The sequence below is a fragment of the Apodemus sylvaticus genome, chromosome 19 (assembly GCF_947179515.1).
Source record: "Apodemus sylvaticus chromosome 19, mApoSyl1.1, whole genome shotgun sequence".
Classification (NCBI taxonomy): Eukaryota; Metazoa; Chordata; class Mammalia; order Rodentia; family Muridae; genus Apodemus; species Apodemus sylvaticus.
In genome coordinates, this window is record NC_067490.1 from 42,263,944 (window position 1) to 42,283,818 (window position 19,875).

Sequence of the window (19,875 nt, forward strand, 5' to 3'; positions counted from 1 at the left end):
ATTTAAGGGCCCTTTTCAGGGTTATGGAAAAGAAAAGTAAGGTTTCTGCAGCAAAGCGGTCTCCTGGAGTCAAGGGTAATAACAGGGAAGGAAACACAAAGCGAGAGCACAGAGCAGATGGTGCAGAGGCCTCCCTGCCTCCCTCCTCCCCCACCGCCGCCCACCGCCAGCCCTGACAGGAGGGGAATGGGGCTCTGCCCCCACCCCGTGGGGCAGCTGCGGCCCCTCCTCCTCTCTGTGCCCCTTCTGACTGCCCCTCGCATCAAGACATGCTCCGAGGGGTTCCTCCCAGTGCACACAGGGCATGGGGGTCCTCACTGACCTGTTGGTGGTTCTCAGTATTAGAAGGCTTCAGCTCACCCTGCACTGTAGTTAAGTCCACCTGTTCTATCCAGTTTTCTCACTTTGTAACTGGTGATTTGACCACCTGAAAAACAGCATGTCCTTAAAATGCAGTCAGTATTTTACATACCTGGAATCATGCTCATAAACCAGGACCGACCGGAAGTTCTTTTCTATCATAGTCAGGAAAAAAAAATTTAGTTTGATTTGATTAACTTTGGTGGTTTGTTTTGACTTGGTTCCATTTGGTTCGGTTCGGTTTGGTTTTCAAGACAGGGTTTCTCTGTGGAGCCCTGGCTGTCCTGAAACTCACTCTGTAGACTGGGCGTGTCTCCAACTCAGTGGTCCTCCTCTCTCTGCCTCCCCAGTGCTAGGATTAAAGGCATGCGCCACTACCACCCAGCTGAGAAAAACTGTGTATTATACAACCATGTGATACAAAGTTGTTAGGAGAGACTGTCTTGAGTAAGAAGTGCAGCTGTGGAATGCAGGAAGAATCCAGCACTCCCTGGCTAGCTGGACAGGTCAAGGCTGGCTGCTCCTGGCAAAGCCACTCCTGCCTCCACCTGATCCCCTAAGCAGCTGGCCTCCCAGCACCTGGAGCCACAGCCCTGTTGGGGACTTTAAAGACAGGAATGGAGGAACATGGACTGTTACAAAAACTTAGAAGCTATTCTCAACCAGTGTCGGGTTAAATCATAGATTTGGTTCAGAATGGTAAGGCAGTGTTACACCCCGTGAGAGCTAACAAAAACGCTGAACTATAAGAACAGTTTAAAGAACTGCAGCTTTATAGGCTGGAGAGAGAGAGTCCAGCAGGTCAGGCCTGGGAACCTGCTCCAGACCCCAGCAGGTCAGGCGGATTTACAAGTCCGGATTAACTACAGTAACTCAAGTCAAGAGTAAGGGTCCTGTTAAAGACCCTGCTCCAGACCATCACCTGTGCAGAAGGGCTGTTTAGATGAATGGGTGAATTAAATAGGTTTTGCTTCTTTATTTGCCTAACAACTTGTAGTAGATATTTTGAGTCTTACCACTCCTCACGGACCAGTGAGAATAGAGTGTGAGAAAAATGCCGCAAGATGTGACATTTGTCTCATAATGTGTGGCTTGTCATCATTTGTGTGTCACTCCTGTGGGGAAAACAAATGACCCTGCCTGGCCCAGAAACGGAAGTCCAGAGTGGCGCTATCTTTCTTGTGAATAACTGTTAGATTCTAATGTGTGTAAACTGTTCGGATACCTATGCCAAAACAAGGCAGCCGACACTAACCTAAATTGGAAATTGCCTCGGTAATGCAGAGTCACCTGAGTGAGACTGGACTCGTCCCAGTTTGCAGCAAACTGTCTGGGCGTCCTCCCCCCACATTCTTTTGTTTTGTTTTGTTTTGTTTTGTTTTACGAGACAGGGTTTCTCTGTGTAACCCTGGCTGTCCTGAAACTCACTCTGTAGACCAGGCTGCCCTCAAACTCAGAAATCCACCTGCCTCTGCCTCCCAAGTGCTGGGATTAAAGGCGTGCACCACCATGCCCAGCTCTCCCCCCACATTCTGACGTCACCTGAAACTGATGCTAACTTTTTTTAAATTTAATTCCATTAGAACTAACGTGATGAAGGTTAGCATGCGTTAGAAAATAAGCCTGTGCTAACCTAACCAGCTCTTACTTTTTTTTCTTCATTGTTCTGGAGCATTTCCCAGGTTGGGAGCCAGGTTGCAGTGGATGAGCTTTTTTTTTTTTTTTTTTTTAAATGATGAAATGTCTCCACCTAGTGGAATTTCAGAGCAGTAAACATTGTCACCATTAAAATGAAGGCAGTATTTCTGAAGCCTTTTTTCTTGAACACACATGGTGGTTAGCATAGCTTCCACATATTTAGATGCTAGACTTACAACTGCATGTATTTCCGTGGGGCTAGAAATGGGAACAGTGCTGACTTGAAACCTTAACTTAGTTTTCTCCTTGGTGGTGGGGACGGGATCCTGCCTGTGCACTAGGAAGCGCGCTCCCACGAAGCACCCGTGTCATGAGGTGCACAACTGCGGTAGCTGGGAGAGATGTCACTTGGCAAAGGACATGGCTCTCCTTGGGGACTCTGGTCTAAGTAAATTCTTTGATGTGTATAAATATTTCAAATAAGAATGTGGACTCAATGTGATTATAACTAAACAGTTTTCTGGGTAAGAGAACTACAGTATCACTGTCATGGTTTGATCTGTTTGTTTGATGAGGTTAAAAGGGAAAGGTGCTAGGAATTTGTTGGTTTGTTGGTTTGTTGTCTTGCTGTGTAGCCCTGACTCTCCCGGAACCCACTTGGTAGACCATCCCGGCTTTGAACTTACGGTTTTGAATACCTGGCTGTATTTCCAAGAGCTTGGACTCAATGCGTGCTCCACCAACCCAGCCAAGGACTATGTGTTATGATCCCTTAGAACTAGAGAGAGGGAGATGACTCAGGAGTTACGAGAATATGATGCTCTTCCAGGAGACCCGAGTGTGGCTGCCGGCACCCTCATCAATGAGCTTCTGCCCAGCCATAGCTCCCTGGTATCCAAGGGCACCCCGACTCGTGTGCACATAACTGTATAAAGAGACACACATAACTGCATGGAGAGACACACATGCACAGACATGCACTTTTCATATAATTTAAAAACTTAGTAGCACTTTGGTTTTGTGTGTGTACCTATGTGTGTGTGTGTGTACCTGTGTGTACATGTGTGTGTACGTGTGTGTGTGTGTGTGTGTGTGTTCTATTGTTATTTATCTCATAGCCAGGCCCTCTTGAACAAGCCCCCAATTTATTCTTTTATTCTGTGACTTTCTAAAACCCCACCCGACACCACTGGTCCTCGGTACCCCTGCTCAGAAGTCTCGTCTGTAGGGAGCCTGAAGGAGGACTCCGGCTTAACAGGAGGCTAGGGTGTCTTCCTGATGTGGTCAGCCTGGGGAGGAACATCTCCAGCCTAGAACCAATATGTTTTCCTCCCTGACTGAGCATCAGCAGAGCCCAGCCAAAAGACAACTAGAAAACAAAAAAGTTAAAGGCCTGAGGTTTCTCTTGTTATCTCCCTGGACTGACTAAAAAGAGAAGAAAAAGAAGCAATGTGTCTGTAACGGTCAGGTGACAGGCAGGCGTTTCCCCGTCCTCATACTTCTGACTTCATTGATAGAGAGGCTTTCATTCAGCTGAACTCCACGCACGTGATCTTTGTCCCACCCACTGTTAATGGGGGGAAGATCACATGCCGTCAGCCTTCATGAATCCAAGCGAATAGGTAATAGTTCTATATATAGTGACTTTAAACTGAGTGGTGGAAGTGCCCTTCCTGGCTCACACCTGAGAGTTCTGCTGCAGTGGCCCACAGTTCTCTCCTGCCCTCCAGCCACACCCGCCCGGCCTCCTTCAGATCCAGACAGCTAAAGCTGTGAATGTGTAATAGAATAACATCCTGTTGAAAGTGTCAGAGGAAAGCCTGCCGTGTGGTACTCTTTATCATTCGACCTGCAGAAGGTCGTGTCTTCTTCCTACTGAGGCTGGTGTGTACTACACACACACATACACACACCCCTTAGTCAAGATTGCCTCCTACCCAGAAATGTCCCTGAGCCCTATGTGGGAACATTTTATGATCTCCTGACGATGACCCTGAACTCCCCAACCTCCCACTGGGGTTTCAACCCTTGGCTTACATGGTGCTAGGTATTGAACCTAGAGCCTCATGCACGTCAGAGAAGCACCCTAGCTTCAACTCGTGGTGCTCTGGGCTATAAAGCATTCAGCTTCTTAGGGCCTGCATTGGAAGTTTGCAGAAGGGGCGCAAGGCTGCATAGAACCCGACTGCAGAATGCCCGAGTGGATGACGCGTTCACGTCTCTTCTTTTCCTTTGCAGGGAAGGCGACTGGTGGGAAGCCCGCTCCTTGACAACTGGGGAAACTGGTTACATTCCTAGCAATTACGTGGCTCCAGTTGACTCCATCCAGGCAGAAGAGTATGTTGTTATTTGTTGTCGTTGTTTTTCTAAGCGTCTGCTTTTGTATCACATAAAATGCCAGTGACGCAGCCCAGGAGAGAGAACATTCCCAGTGGTTAAAGGTTAAGGAATCCAGTGCTTCCGTCATTAGCTTCATGGTTTCCTGAGCCTGTCCGCTTTCTTATTTAGAAGCTTTATATGAGTACCCTAGATGAAAACCCAGTAACTAGCTCCACGTTAAAAACTAATGTGGGAAAACCACAGCTGCAGCATGTGTCAGCAAGAGCCCACCATGAGCCTGCAGTCTGCTCCCTGAGCACTGGGGAAGCAGATAATTATGCACACACACACACACACAGAGAGAGAGAGAGAGAGAGAGAGAGAGAGAGAGAGAGAGAGAGAGAGAGAGAGAGAGTCCTCTGCTTGGTAATCAGCAATATTGAGCATTCTGAAAACACATACCTTTTAGCCCCAGGTCAAAGCAACTTGGAAAGTACTGTGGGCTTCAGGTGAGGTGGGTTTCAAGTGAGGTTTTCCTTTGACTGAGGTCTCGGTTGTTGTTGTTGCTGGAAGATGCTGTCTAGCAGTTATGTGACCCCACTCTCCCTCCAGGGGCAGTTTGGGAAAGTCATAGGGGTCTCTGGGCTGTCAAAGGATGATTGACTGGTCATGGTTCATTCTCCTTCCAGAGAAACTTGTAGGAACCCTTAGGACCAGGGAGGGAGGCTGATGTCCCAGGCTCAGGACCATGGCCTCCCTCCCACCCCACCCCCACCCCCACCCCACCCCCATCCCGTTCTGGGGACAGGCCTCACCAGAAAGGGAAAGGAGGAAGTCAGTTGCTCACAGCCTGCAGCCTGCTGTGGATTGAGGAGGCCGCTTCAGCCTAGCCAAATCCCCGTCCCTTCACTTGTTCCTCTGAGATTTTTGTATTCCCACACAGATCTCTCTGCTTCTCCAGCACTGGGGTTTTGAGTTGCCACCCCACCCCACCCCACCCCGGTTATTAAAGTGTTTCATTGTCCAGAAAGACCCGAATTTTTAGGACTGATTGATAAATATCTCCTGTGTCATTTCGGACTTTAAAACCTCACTACAAAATAACATTCCTTTGATTTAACTGAGAATCCATTGGGCTGCATATTTAAGTCACATTTATAATAAGGGTTTTTTTTTAAATATTTTGAGCTTTTTAGAGTGTACGGCAGCTTTTTAAAATAGAGACTATGGATTTTACATGCACGGTCGTTGGCCTTATGCTCAAGCACTACGTGGTCAGGTGGGATCTATTGTTCTACGGGGCCTCGTTCACCAGGTTTACACAGCATTGCAATCGAGTTACTGACACAAACCAAGAAAGACATTTCTCTCACACATAGTTGGTGTTGTATCCTTTATGCCAGCTATTGCTACACTGGGATTGTGGAGAATCTGGGCGCTTAAGAGCTAAGGTGGTGGGACTTTTCTTTAGTGAAATTCTTTGACTCACAGAAGGATCTGATGGTGAACTTACTAGCTGCATTCAGGCGTGGCGAATCGGAGTCTCATTTGTAAAACCATTTGCCTTCATAGATAAATACTGTGATGGTTTGGTACTAAAAGCTGCTCCTACTCACAGATTCCGGCGGAACGTTCCAGAACTCTCCTGGGCTCTTGGCACACTTAGCCTCTCATACACAGTCCAGTCCTGAAATGTGAACAGATCTTTGACCAGCCAGGCATTGGTTAGGGCTCAGCAGCTCAAGTGGGGAGGCAGAAGCCATGTGCCAATCCTGAGCTGGCCTGTGAGGCTTCCCGCCACTGACAGATGTGCTGTCTGCGCTGTTGCAGGGGAGTGTTAAACCGCCTACACCACCAGCTCATTAACCATGCACAGATCTCAGAGGTGCAGTCAGCACTCCCTGCACTGTGTCAGGGGCAAACCTAGCTGCAGAGCACGGGCCGGGCGCTTGGGGAACACTCGTGATGCCTCACACCTGCTGGACAGGGACAGAAAATCATGCCAGGCTCGCCAGGACAGCAGCCATCTCAGATCAGGAATGGAGCTGACTTCCCGTCTTCAGAATTGCTCTAGATAGAGACTGAGTAGACATGTTGTCTGTATTCCTTCTTTATCCATCCTGAGTGGGATCCTTTTTAAAAAAAAAAAATCATGCTTGATTGATGATCTTTATACTAGGACTGAGTCGAGGTATTTCCCAGGAGTTGTAATTATGTTCAAATATCAAGGGTCGTGCAACCGAGCTGTGGAATCGTCCCCTGCGGTTGGCATTTCAAACAAGATGGCAGGTTTCTCTGTGCATGCACTTTCACACACAAGTTCCTGTTGTCCTCAAGGGAAGGAGAGCGGCCCAGAATTCAAGAATGAGGTTTTTTTTTTCTTTTAAGAGTGAAAGAGGTGCAGAGAGAACAGAATCAGGAAAGAGTGAAAAACGACTGATAAAGCCAGAAAAAAAAAAAACAGTTTGGGGCAGTGGCAGCAGTGTTAGAGGCGAAGGAATTTGTGGAGGAAAAGCTAGCTACATCGCTCAGTCACAAGTGTCTTCGTTTTCTTGCCCGCATCTCCCTGAAGGTGGTACTTTGGAAAACTTGGCCGCAAAGATGCTGAGAGACAGCTCCTGTCCTTTGGAAACCCAAGAGGTACCTTTCTCATCCGCGAGAGCGAAACCACCAAAGGTAAGCCAAGGAGAGGGCAACCTGGCGTGCCGGTCAACCCTGAGCACTGGTCTGCGATAGGAAAGCTTAGCTGTAATGCAAGGGTCCTGCCTGGCATGGCCCCCTCAGGCATGGTGCCTCCTGCTCCCCAGCTCCCCTGAAGGACTGCATTCAAGAGAAGATCAGGCTCAGAGGGAGGCTCCCCAGAAGCAGAGGCCAGATGGCTTCGCCTCAGACTAGGGCCTGTTAGAGGGGAGTGGCTCTCCAGGGCGGGAGCTTTGGTTTCCTTACCTTTTCCGTTTGTGTTTTTGTTTTTTGTTTACCAAGATAGTGTTTCTCTGTGTGGCCCTAGCTGTCTGAGAACTCGCTCTGTAAACCAGGCTGGCCTCGAACTCACAGAGATCCATCTTTCTCTGCCTCCTAAGTGCTAGAATCAGAAGTCTACACACCCCACTACTGCCCAGCTTTCCTTCCACTCTGGTACGTTAGCGGGGGACCTGCTTCCTCTCCCTCTGGTTAATAACCCTCTGCAGCAGAACGAGGAGCAGAGAGCAGTAGTCTTGTGAAGACTGGCTTTGCAACTCCCTGCTAGCGGACAGACGTCCATCTCTTTTGTTTCTACCTTCTGTGCCTCTTTCATTTGTGCCTCCTGCACCCCAGCCTCCCCACCATCCACCTCTGCGCCCCACCCCTGCCTCCCCACCAACTACCTCTGCGCCCCACCCCTGCCTCCCACCAACCAACTCTGCGCTCCACCCCTGCCTCCCCACCATCCACCTCTGCGCCCCACCCCTGGTCCCCACCAGCCACCTCTGCACCCCACCCCTGCCTCCCCACCAACCACCTCTGCACCCCACCCCTGCCTCCCCACCAACCACCTCTGTGCCCCACCCCTGCCTTCCCACCAACCAGCTCTGCACCCCACCCCTGCCTCCCCACCAACCAGCTCTGCACCCCACCCCTGCCTCCCCACCAACCAGCTCTGTGCCCCACCCCTGCCTCCCCACCAACCAGCTCTGTACCCCACCCCTGCCTCCCACCAACCACCTCTGCACCCCACCCTGCCTCCCCACCAGCCACCTCTGCGCCCCAGCCCTGCCTCCCCACCACATACCTCTGCTCCCCACTCCCGCCTACCCCTCAGCCCCCTCTACCCCCTCCGTCCCTGCCATCCCCCTCCACCATCCCTGCCTCTCAGCTAGTCCAGGAAATGGACGCAGGAGGCGAGCTCACCTGGAATCTGCTCTTCATCTTTCCCAGTGGGATTTGGGCTGCACAGCCTCACCCAGCACAAAAACTGAACGGAACTTTTCGAAAAACCTGGAAGCTTTTAGTTCCAGGAGCAAAGTCACTGTGTTGCTGACATCGTCCTTCGAACACTGGCGAGGCAGCAGGAGTTGTCTTTGCCCTATTATTGAGAGGAGGTGTGTGTGTGTGTGTGTGTGTGTGTGTGTGTATATGTGTGTGCGTGCACGTGTATATGTGTGTTCACGCACATGTGTGTATGTGTGTGTGCACATGTGTGTGTGCACGCATGTGTGTGCACATGTGTGTATGTGTGCACACACATGTGTGTGTGTGTGCATGCATATGGTTTTTAATAATTATTAATGAGACCAGCCGAATAAATGAGGCCTCCAGAACAGAGTGCTCAGATGCCTGGCGGCTCATGCTTTGCCCGTTCACCAGGTGCCTACTCACTTTCCATCCGCGACTGGGATGATATGAAAGGAGACCACGTCAAACATTATAAAATCCGCAAGCTCGACAATGGCGGGTACTATATCACAACGCGGGCCCAGTTTGAAACGCTCCAGCAGCTTGTACAGCATTACTCAGGTAACCTCAGTCCTCGCCGCCACCACCGTTCTAACCGGAAGGGTGGGCGGGCGCGAGCTGGGAGGGAAGAGGAGGGGGTGTGGCAGGCACATACCAAGGCCCTGTCAGGCCTGAGTTCGTGGCTCTGCTGCCACAGATGGGATTTTCCTCAAGTGTTTTCCAGAAGTTCCCCCAAGTACAAAGGCAGTAGTTTAAATCTCGAAAATTGTATTTGTATTTTTATTTTCATAATAAAAATCCTTGCACGTTCTTTACCTATTACCTTCATCATGCAGAACTGTGAAAGGAAAGGAGGGAAAGGGTGGTCCTTGGCAGGCTCAGACAGGGACCTCCACTTGACCCTTCACCTCAGCGGGGCTGCACGCACGCCTGCAGGCCACCGCCACCGCCATGCCACCTCTGTAGAAGCAAATCTGCACCATGGTTCCCAGCTGCCGCTTCCTAGCCAGGCTTGCCCACAGGGCCACAGCTCCCCTGCCTCTAACTCCTGGACTTTCTTTTTTCTTTTTCCTTTTTTGAAACTGGGTCTCACTCTATAACCCTGGTAGCCTCAAACTCAGAAATCCACCTGCCTCTGCCTCCTCCTGCTCCTACTACTGAAAGTGTGCACCACCACACCTGGCTGTTGTGATGACTTTAAATGAAGATTAGCTGTAGTCTTCACATCACATGGTCCCATTCTTCTGTGGTTCTTAGCCATTCGGTTACTTGGTATATGTGCATTCATGTGCATTTTATTTAAATATGTGGCTTTATGCGCAGTTGTTTAATACGCGATGCTTGCTTTCCTTGGTTAACAAGTGTGTCCTGCCATACAGCGCATGTGTACACGACCCCTCCCCCCACCCCCCAGGTAAGGTCTCACTTGTAGCCCTAGGTATTCATTACATAGCCCAAGGTGACCTTTCTGAGTTAGAGCAATTCTCCTGTGTCAGCCTCCTGAATGCTGAATGCTGGGATTACAGACAGGAGCCACCATACCCAGCTTTTTTTACCCACCATCGAAAAATGCTGTTTTAAGGACACACACACACACACACACACACACAATTGTCTTTTAAAAATACCAATAGGAAATACCTATGTATTGATTCTGGCCACTGATGAACAACTAAAAAAAATTAACAATGGCTGATCCAGTGGTTCAGGCATTCACTCTCGCTCTGCGTGCCGTCTGATGAAATACTGAGAGAAATGGAGCAGAAAACCTTCTTGAGCTTCGGTGATATACACAAAACGCCTGTATGTTATAAGGATTTTTCAGATGCTGAAATATATTTCATTACAGGCAAGCATCAGCACGATCCCCAGGGCGTGGATCATTTGAAAATAGTGTGCTGGAAAGGGCACCTTAATAACATCATAAAGCTGAAGGGGGAGCGGGCATGGAGCGCTCGTGACGGTTTTTAATCTCAGGGAAAAAAAAATCCATCTCGAGTTAGATTTGTTTTTATATTGGCTTTTCCTCTTCCCTCGTCTCTCTGCGCATGGAATGATGCCTTGAAATCCTGACACACAAATGATTTCCTGCCTAAACATCTCAGGAACACATAGAGAAAAAAAAAAAGAACGAAAAGTAAGCTAAGAATTCCCAGAAGAGAGACAGCCACAGTCTGTGCTTAGAATCCAAGGGGCTTCCAGGGGCACGGGGCCAAGGCACCGTCAACGCGGGGTCTGTGTGGCGTCCATCTTTCCCTCTGTTGATGGTTAGTCTGTCTCTCCAACCTTCCCTAGATACCCAAAAAGGCAGGCATAGAGGCCCAAGGCCCCAGTAACCTGAACAGTAGCTACTGTGTCCCTGGTTTTTCATGTCACTGAGTTTCTGTGAGTGTTGTTAATTTCCATCATTTAAGTCCAGACTCCTAAATTATACATAGGAAGCTGTTTAAAAGGTCATGTTTCTGTTTTTGTTTGCTTTTAGTGGAAGCATTGTGAGCACACAGGAGCGGTAGAGTCAGAAGGACAGAGCAGACACTAAAGAAAGGATATGACATCCTTTCCTGCTGCCAGGTGTACAGACCCAAATTCTGCGGGACACTCCTGTGCTAAAGTCGCATTTCAAACATACTTGTACCAGGGAGAGTCCCTCAATCTGTAGATACCACAAGGGACAGGGACAGTCAGTTTTTATTTTTATATACTTTTAGAGAGTAGCAAGGACATTTTGAATTCGGGACAATGAATACAAGTTCGTTAGAGTGTAAAGTACACAGACGCCAAAGCAGGCTGTGCAGGTGAACAGAAGCGTGCCCGAAGGCACAGCCGGGCTCATAGCTCAGGATCCCCATCTACCTCTGGCGAACGTGTCTGCTCCTGTGCGTCGGATCTCCTGTGGCCTGTGCGTGGTGTGCTAACCGTTCTGCTCTTCTCTCCTTCACCGCTGCACTGCTCCTCCAGAGAGAGCCGCAGGTCTCTGCTGCCGCCTAGTAGTTCCCTGTCACAAAGGGATGCCAAGGCTTACCGATCTGTCTGTCAAAACCAAAGATGTCTGGGAAATCCCACGAGAATCCCTGCAGTTGATCAAGAGACTGGGAAATGGGCAGTTTGGGGAAGTATGGATGGGTATGCGGAGATTCAATTACTCTTTTATTGGCTTCCTCGTTTGGGAAAAATCCCAAACGTCCAAGATGGAAGGTGGAAATAAAGATATTTTTAGGATAAGACAAACAGTTTGGATTATTTAATTTTATTCTGAAAAAAAAATTGGCATTTCTCAAAGAGAGAGAGAGAAACAGGCCATCGTGACAGGTGTCCCTGGAAACAATGTTCCAGCCTGCACAGGGCCACACCCTGCTGGGGCAGCTGCAGACAGCTGGCTTGGTACTGCCCTCAGGGAAGCCACCTTCCATCTTTCCTAGTGCATGCATGGTTATGGATTATAAGGACTGTTTTCTTTATCAATTCCCTTTCCTGTAGAGAAAGCTGATGGTTTGTGTTTTAACTTAACTGTGATTTCATCAAGTTGTACCCCACAAACTTCTGGACTGGCTAAAGATGCTTGGGAAGTTGTCCGTGACTCGCTGTTTCTGGAGAAGAAGCTGGGTCAGGGGTGTTTCGCTGAAGTGTGGCTTGGTAAGGCAGAGGGCACATTCTGGTTGGCTGCACCTCAGAGCCAGTGACAAGGACAGTTTTGAACAGAAATGCGTATGTGACCACTGGGACAAGGGCCCTTAACCTTTGTAACTGGGTGGGCTCAAGCCAGCCAGGTTTGCAGAAGCCAGTGGCACCTCGCTGGGTCCCTGTGTCCTATTCCATGCGGCTCTGTAAACACCTGCAGAAGGGGAAGGCAGCGATGGTGGCGCTTTCTCTTCCTATGAAATGGCACGGTAAGAGGCCGTGCGAGAGCTGCCATAGAGTCGGGTCCTGGGCTCTCTGCTCACCAAGCCTGGGTGTAAACCCTTGCTGGATAACTGTAAATGCAGGGCCTGTTTAACTCCTCTGGCGCCGGTCCTCATCTGTAAAACTGGAATAATGCCTGGTTCACTGATTATTTGAGGATTCTATCAGACATGTTTAAAATCTCCTGTAGATCTTAGATCCATACACAGCTAACTTCATTATGCACACACTCTTCAGTACTGCCAACTGCACTGGACCCTCGAGGTAGCTCTCTTAACCCTCTGGGTCAGTTGCAACTTTACTTACAGACAGACTATAAGCTAGCCCCCCCAAAAAAATCTGTCCATAAAATGATAAAATGTATTTGGGTCTCCTTTCCTTAGAGTCTAAAAGGATAAAAACAGGTACATATGGTCTGAAGGTGTCGATTTTAAGTCATTACACAGAGCATCAAGGTGTTTCCCATGGAACACAAGCTGTGAGAGGGAGGTCGCACTGTGCTTAAATTACAGAATGTTACCAGTCAGATCCGGAGGCCACTTACAGGTTGTCAGAGTTCCCGTTTTCACTGAGAGGCAGACATGCTCTGAGATAAAAAGAACGCTTTAAGCCGCTGGTCCTTTCTCACGTTTTTCCCCTGTGGGATGCGTGTTGTAATTTTATGTTTTAACAGAATAATAAGAAATGCTTCAGATACAGACACCTCAGAATTGAAAGTCATAGATGACAGACACCTAGGTAACTCTCAGTGTGAACCTGGATCCTCTTTCAAACTGTAAGCAATACTCAAATTAGCAGATTTTTATTTTCCTTTTATAAAATTACCCTTCAAAGCCATTAGCTGGAAATAGAACAAGCCAGAAATTCTGTCTTTTTATTTGAGAACAGAAAGCCAAGCTAGTTCGTTCCTGTTTTACAGATGAACGGACAGTGGCCATGAGCCAGGTCTGGCCTTTGGGTCAGCTAGATTTTTAAGAAGTACTTAAACATAGCACATTTCTTTCATGGCTGCTCTTTGATTTCCCGGCCCATCTGGTAGAAGCTGGTGTTCTTGTTCTAACTCCTGGGAAGCGGAGGAGTTTACCTTACCTGGGGAAGTACACGCCAGGAGATGGGGTGCTCTGGCCTGTGCTTCTGGGCAACTTAGCTTGCCTTCGGAAGGACTCAGTCAAGTGTCTCATCCTGTGCACACAGTTGAAAGCCTATCCCGAGCTTCCTCGGTGTGTGGCCATATTTGTACAGGGACACACCCTCCAAGATGGAATTTAATCTACTTTCCTCCAGGCTTTTCCTTTATCTAAGGGACAGATATTGGATACCCAGGCCAAATCTAAATCCTAGACTGTCATCACTTAAATAAGAGCCGGAGCTTTCAGGTGTAAATTCACAATTATATGCATTAGCCATAAAAAGAGTGATACAGATCAAATGGAAAAAGTCAGTGAATTATTAAACAGCTAGAAGTAAATGTGTTTGTTTTTCCTTCCTAATGCTTGACCGAGTCCTTGCAATCGTCTTTGCTCACAAGAGCTATTTTAAGGTTTTAAAACTTAAAGTCTGATTTTATGCACAAAGTGTTGCTGGTCAGAATGACTTTTCCCATGAAGAGTGCCTTTGGGTTGACTTACTGTTGTGGGGTATCTGTAGGTACCTGGAATGGAAACACAAAAGTAGCCATAAAGACTCTTAAGCCGGGCACCATGTCTCCGGAGTCCTTCCTGGAGGAGGCGCAGATCATGAAGAAGCTGAAGCATGACAAACTGGTGCAGCTCTACGCGGTCGTGTCCGAAGAGCCCATCTACATCGTCACGGAGTACATGAGCAAAGGTCTGCGCTCCTCCCTCCCCTCCCTCTCCCCTCCCCCTCCTCTCCCTTCCCCCTCCTCTCCCCTCCTCTCCCCTCCCCTCCTCTCCCCTCCCCTCCCCCTTCCCCCTCCCCACAGGGCTCGCGGGTCAGGCCAAGCTCCTCCCCTCCCTTTTCCTTCCCCTCCCCCATAGGGCTCTCGGGTCAGGCCAAGCTCCTCCCCTTCCCTTCCCCTACCCCCCCTCCCCTTCCCTCCCCTCCCCTTCCCCTCCCCCATAGGGCTTGCGGGTCAAGCCAAGCTCCTCCCCTCCCCCTCCCTTCCCCCTCCTCTTTCCCTCCCCCCACAGGGCTCTCGGGTCAGGCCAAGCTCCTCCCCCCCTCCCCTCCCCCTCCCACACAGGGCTCACAGGGACCCTTTGTAGGGAAACTGAGCAGCCTGCTGGCTATACCTGTCAGGGATTCCCATCAGGAAGTATCCACTCTGCTCACCCAGGATGACACTTAGAGAAGGGGGAACATGGGGTTTGCCCCTGGATCCTTAAGAAGCGCAGTGCCTTTTGCACGTTACACATCAGGAATGTTCCTCGGCATAATTAAACCCTCCATTTTCTATCGGAGCTAATGCAGAGGGCTGTGAGACCCGCTGTCATGCCGAATGGGAGGCTTCTGTTCAGTTTCCCTTTTGAGCGCTCAGCCGCTTGCTGAGTTCAGGTCGGTCCCCATCTCAGCAGCTTTCCCCCTTAACCTCAGGTGAAGCAATGGCACGCGCTCGCTCATTCCCTCCCTCCCCTCTCTGTGCACATGCATGTGTTGGCGCACACGTGAGCATGTGTACATCATTATAATCAAACCAGCATTGTCGGGATGAAGCCAGAGATCACTTTGTTTTGGAAAAATAAATGAGCCAAACAAGAAACAGCCTTAAAAGGCTGTGCGTTGGACATCAGAAGACACCAGTGTAATTTTTCTTCTCTGTGTACTTTCCTTTAAAATATAATTGGAATTTTTTTCCTGGCAGATTGTATGCCCTTTGGATCCAGGGTTATTTTGTAAATAACTTTGTGATTAAAGCATGAAAAAAAATTAAAAAAAAAACACCAGCGGCCCTCAGTGCCCCCAGCTCCTGCAAATGATTATCTTTGCCTCAGTGTCAGATCCCGCCTCCTCGCTCAGCCTTACAAGTGCAGCTCTGGCTAAGACAGGCATGGCTGTCTCTGATCGAATTAGGAATTTCCTGCCTCACCCATATTCCTCAGATGCTTAAAATCTGAAAATAAGTCAACAATGGTGAAACTCCCTTGTACCTGAGTCACCTTCTAAAAACACAGGTGTCTGTGTCTTACTCCGGAATCTCTGATGTAGCAGATAGAGCCTGAGACCATGCATTTCCAGCAAATACTGTTACTGCTATTGCTACAGTACAGCCTGAGACTGCTCACCTCAGCTAGCTGTCTCTCTCCACATCAGTCCCTCGTACAGCGGTGACTGGGACATGGGGGATGGCTTGGTGCCTTCTTGTGACATAAAAGGACAGGAAGTTCATTTCTTCTAGTTTTACTAACTTCTTTATCTTTAGAAAGAAGCCACAACCTGCTTCTTAAAACATGTAATTGGTTTCTGCTTTTTATTCAAAGCTTTCTTTTTCCACGGATGTGATTGTCCCATTCATCTCCCTTTTATTTCTAATAAGGAAATCAAATACAGCCACTACTGGGAATCTTTGCCTCTTTGAGTCAACTGAAATTGTTTTTGTTTCATTCATAGGAAGTTTGCTTGACTTCTTAAAGGATGGTGAGGGAAGAGCTCTGAAATTGCCAAACCTTGTGGACATGGCGGCACAGGTGGGCCCGGGGTCTGGACTCGTGGCTGTGCTGGGGCACGCGGGCACGCGGGCACTCGGGCGAGGGCTTGTGGTGTAACAGCTGTGCCCCTCCCCTGGGTTCCCACAGGTTGCCGCAGGAATGGCTTACATCGAACGCATGAATTATATCCATAGAGATCTGCGATCGGCAAACATTCTAGTGGGCAATGGACTGATCTGCAAGATTGCTGACTTTGGATTGGCTCGGTTGATTGAAGACAATGAATACACAGCGAGACAAGGTGGGCGCCTCTGGGACAGTGGCTCCGGATTGCATCTTTGCCGCGCAGCCTTCCTCCTTACCTTGATTTCCTCCTGCTTCCCTTTTTTTCCCCTCTGACCAGGCAAGAGTTTGACAGTTGTCAGGTGGGGACCGGTAGATCCCGTAGATCTGGTAGGCGTGCACAGCGCTGGTCTGGTGGGTGGGTGTCTGTTCCCATGGCCTGCCTGGCTTTGGGGAAGTCTCTAAGCCCACAGTGTTCCACTTCTGGAGAAAGAAGGCTATGGGAAACCAAGTTACAGCTCATTCTCAATCAGCCACATCTGAGCAGAAATCAGGTGTCACTCCCAAGTCTTTTAGGAAGGAACAGGCGCGGTGTTGGGAAACAGTGAGCGAGCGTGGTATCAGCGAGTCAGGGTTCAGAATGCAGCAGGAGCGGGCAGTGCCAGAGCCGGACACCCCCTGCTAGAGAACCTGCGGAGCTACTGCTGACCTCAGTCAGCGGCTGCCTGCCAGGCCCAGCCAGGCCTGAGCTCTGCAAAGCACTGAGGAGAAAAGAAATGGTCTGGAGGAACCCAGGACTGCTTGCCTGAGACGCCCTCTGTCCTCCTTTTCTGCCTCACCCACCCCCTGCAGAAGGTCATAGTTTTATGTAAAACAAGTACCAAACCTGAAGCCACCCCGCTGCGGGAGGGGGGAGGGAGAGGGCTTGTTGGTTGGCTAGTCGAGCGAGCACCAGATGCCAGGAAGGAATTCCCAAGGTGTTTTCTGTCTTCCTGGCTGGCTGCTCAAGAGGCAGTGTCCAGGCCTAGCACTGAGGAACTGGCAACTGCAGAGGCCTTTCTCTGTGTGGGTTTTAAAGCTGGAACTCAGGCAAGGAGTCGGCTTCCTTGGTGAAGCTAACCGAAGCCGGGCCATTTTATCCCTAGCTGGGATGTATTACAAGGCGGTGCGCTCTGCATTGGAATAGTAGTTGTTTCACTCATTTTTAGAATCTTCTTTTTCTCACTCTGAGGTTTTAGTTCATGGCAATTCTTTTCACTGGACTCAGAATGGAAGTGCAATGAATGATGGGAGAAAATGCTAACCTGGGCCCTGCCTAGGTACAGCTACTACCCAAATGCTTGCGTGTCGGACAAACAGCTCAGCTCTTCGAGTTCCTCCAGCACACACCAATTTCTTGTCCTGGAGCCGTCATGTGTGGGACATGTACACAGACACACACACCCAAAGTTAGGGTCACAAAGATAGGCTGTGTCTCTAAGCAGAGAGGAATGCAGACTGATTTGGTGGCAGGGCGTGCCAAGAGGGCCTGACTGAGTGTGACCAGAGACCTAGCCCTGAGGGAGGGCCTGTGAAAGCTGATAAACAGAATATTTGCTCTAGGAAATGGCTCCCATGAAACCCAGGAGCATCCCCCTGTGTGCGAGAACGTCTCCTTGGCAGAGGGACTTTGAACTCTGTGGAGTCTGTGGTTAGTAAATGAGAGGTGGTGGGCCAGGAGCCGGCAGAGGCTGACAGAGGTAGTGTAGGAATGGACTGGGTTTCTGCCCTGGAACCCATCCAGGACCCTCCCAGCCTAGCCTGCAGCCTTCCTTCCGGCTTGCTGTCATGACTGCCTTTCTGCCCTGACTCTCCTCACGCCACACCCCACATCCTGTGACATCCAGACCACAGTCTGAACCCCTTCCCGAGGTTCAACATTTCCTTGACAGAAGATTCCACCCTTCCCTCTTAGAATATTATGTCTTCCTTCTCACCTTTGCCCACCGTCTTCAGATGCATACTGAACTCTGGGAAGGGGTACAGAGAGTGCATGAGGAGCTGGGGACTGACAGGAGACACAGGCAGTTTGTGCTGTCCTGACGCTGAGCCGGAAAAGCCGAGGCAGGTCAGGACCTGGAACTGCCTGACCTGCAAGGGGAGAGGGGGGCGGCTGGAGGGAGGGAGGAAGGGAGTTAGTTCACAGATTCATTCTCACAAATCACGAAGCTCACAGGTAGAAGATTGGGATTTAAAAACAGTCCAGCCTGATCACGTGTGCTTTTGAGCTACTCCGACAGTCTCCCTGCAAGACAGTGAATCAGACAGCAGAATGTAAAACCAGAGAGAATTAGTTGTAAGTCCCATTTCCCCCTTTATTTTATAGAAAGGGCCTCAAGGGAGAACCTCTCCAACTCACATGTGTCGGGGGACCAGAGAGACTTTTATTTTCCAGCTTTGGCTAGCCCAGCTGTTCTGCAAGTCCTCCGCCGGGTCCGCCCTGCCCTGGCCTGTCCACGAGATGGAAAGGTCTGGCATGTATTTACCAGTGTATTCTGCAGATGGCATGTGTGCTGCATGCCGACAGTCCTGCCGGGGATTAATAAGCTCCTCTAGACAGCTGGTCCATGTGCCTAATAATATTTGCAAGTCGGGTTTTATGTCACCCGCAGGCCCCAGTCGTGTGCGTGTTGATTACGGGAGTGCAGGCAGTGTTCTGAAATGTGCCAAATGTAGCTATTTTAGGACCATGAATGACAATTGTTTGCAAAACAGTTGTGAGTTTCTCATCTCAGGGTGCTCTGAGATGTCTGTCACCGCAGACGGACACACACACACACACAAAGATATGACAGCACAGGACACGAGGACACTGCAGTATGGTGCTCCGTCCCTGGTCTTTTGTGTGTCTTTGTCTCCTACAAGCCCCACACTTACCCCCTACCTACCTGACTTGTAGCTCTATGTCAAAGAGGAATTCAAGACCAGGCCCAGTGCCTATGAAGTTAATCCTCCACTTGACAGCATTCTCGAAGCAATTAGAATCATTTGGGGTTCCTCATAATTACCTGGACGTTTCAAAATAAGAAACAGTTCTTGTTTAGCCAGAAACTCTGCACTAAATTCTGTCCATCCGGAGTCACTTAAACAATCCATAGCAAGTGTTTGAATACCTTGTTTATCAAAGGAACTTGGCTAAAGGTTGTTATGATGATGCCAGGCCAAAGCCAAGGCTAGCACCTGTGTGGTCTCGGCTCCTCCAGGACCAAGGAGGGAAGATCTCATCAGCCCAGGAGTTTGAGACTGCTATGCACAAACCTGCTAAGATTCCACATAGAAGGAAGCGGGGGGGGGGGGGGGGGGGGGGGTAACGAGGAAGAACACAGGACATTAAAGTCACACAGCAAAGCCCAGCAGTACCCACTGACCTGGGCCCTGGGCAAGCCGGGTGAGTCTTCCATGGGCAGATTACTTATTTTTAAATGCAAATGCATCTTACCTGTTTGTACATTTTTGTGGCTACTGGAAAGCACTGGAATGTCTAATCCAGCTAGTAGGAACTGAATAATGTCACTTGCTGATATTCTTTTTCTACTGTACAGAGGATAATAAACTGGAGAATAAACAAATGGGTAGGTTGCAGTTGTACTGGAAAGAGCCATTTACCATGCAGGGTAAAAGAAGCAGAAGGCCCTTCCTAGGAGGCAGGTGTGGGTAATGGTTAGCGTGGCACTGGCAGCAGTAGCTAAAGGAGAAGGTCGGGACATCTTAACCTTGGAGAGAGAATGAGTGTGAGTTGGGATTTGTTGTATTTGAGGTGTCTGTGCTGGGGTACCTCAGCTGATCCACGGCCACTGCAAGGTCCTCTGACCTTCATCCTTCCCCTCAGTGTCACCTATACCTTCCCTGGAACTCTACTGACAGCCACCTCCCTATCCCAAGTCCCATGATCCTTCCAGAAGTTACCATAGCCCTCACCTGGACCCAGGGCATCGAGGTGAGGCTGTGTTCTTACACCACACCCCTCTCCTCAGCCACAGCTTGTTGTTCCCCTGTCACAGCCCCTCGGCCATCTGTT

At 49.5% G+C, this 19,875-nt stretch overlaps 1 protein-coding gene across 5 annotated transcripts in view; it reads left to right on the forward strand.

The window, feature by feature from the left end:
- Positions 1-19,875, forward strand: part of Fyn (FYN proto-oncogene, Src family tyrosine kinase) — a 196,318-nt gene that overhangs the window by 153,214 nt on the left and 23,229 nt on the right. For 3 of the 5 annotated variants that reach the window (XM_052163520.1, XM_052163518.1, XM_052163521.1), the window contains 7 exons: positions 4,237-4,335; positions 6,890-6,993; positions 8,662-8,811; positions 11,209-11,373; positions 13,798-13,977; positions 15,718-15,794; positions 15,903-16,056. In XM_052163520.1, the coding sequence (XP_052019480.1) occupies positions 4,237-4,335; positions 6,890-6,993; positions 8,662-8,811; positions 11,209-11,373; positions 13,798-13,977; positions 15,718-15,794; positions 15,903-16,056 (929 nt within the window). Of the gene's footprint in view, positions 1-4,236; positions 4,336-6,889; positions 6,994-8,661; positions 8,812-11,208; positions 11,374-11,727; positions 11,884-13,797; positions 13,978-15,717; positions 15,795-15,902; positions 16,057-19,875 lie in introns of all 5 variants that reach the window. The other 2 variants (XM_052163519.1, XM_052163522.1) reach the window with 2 other exon arrangements.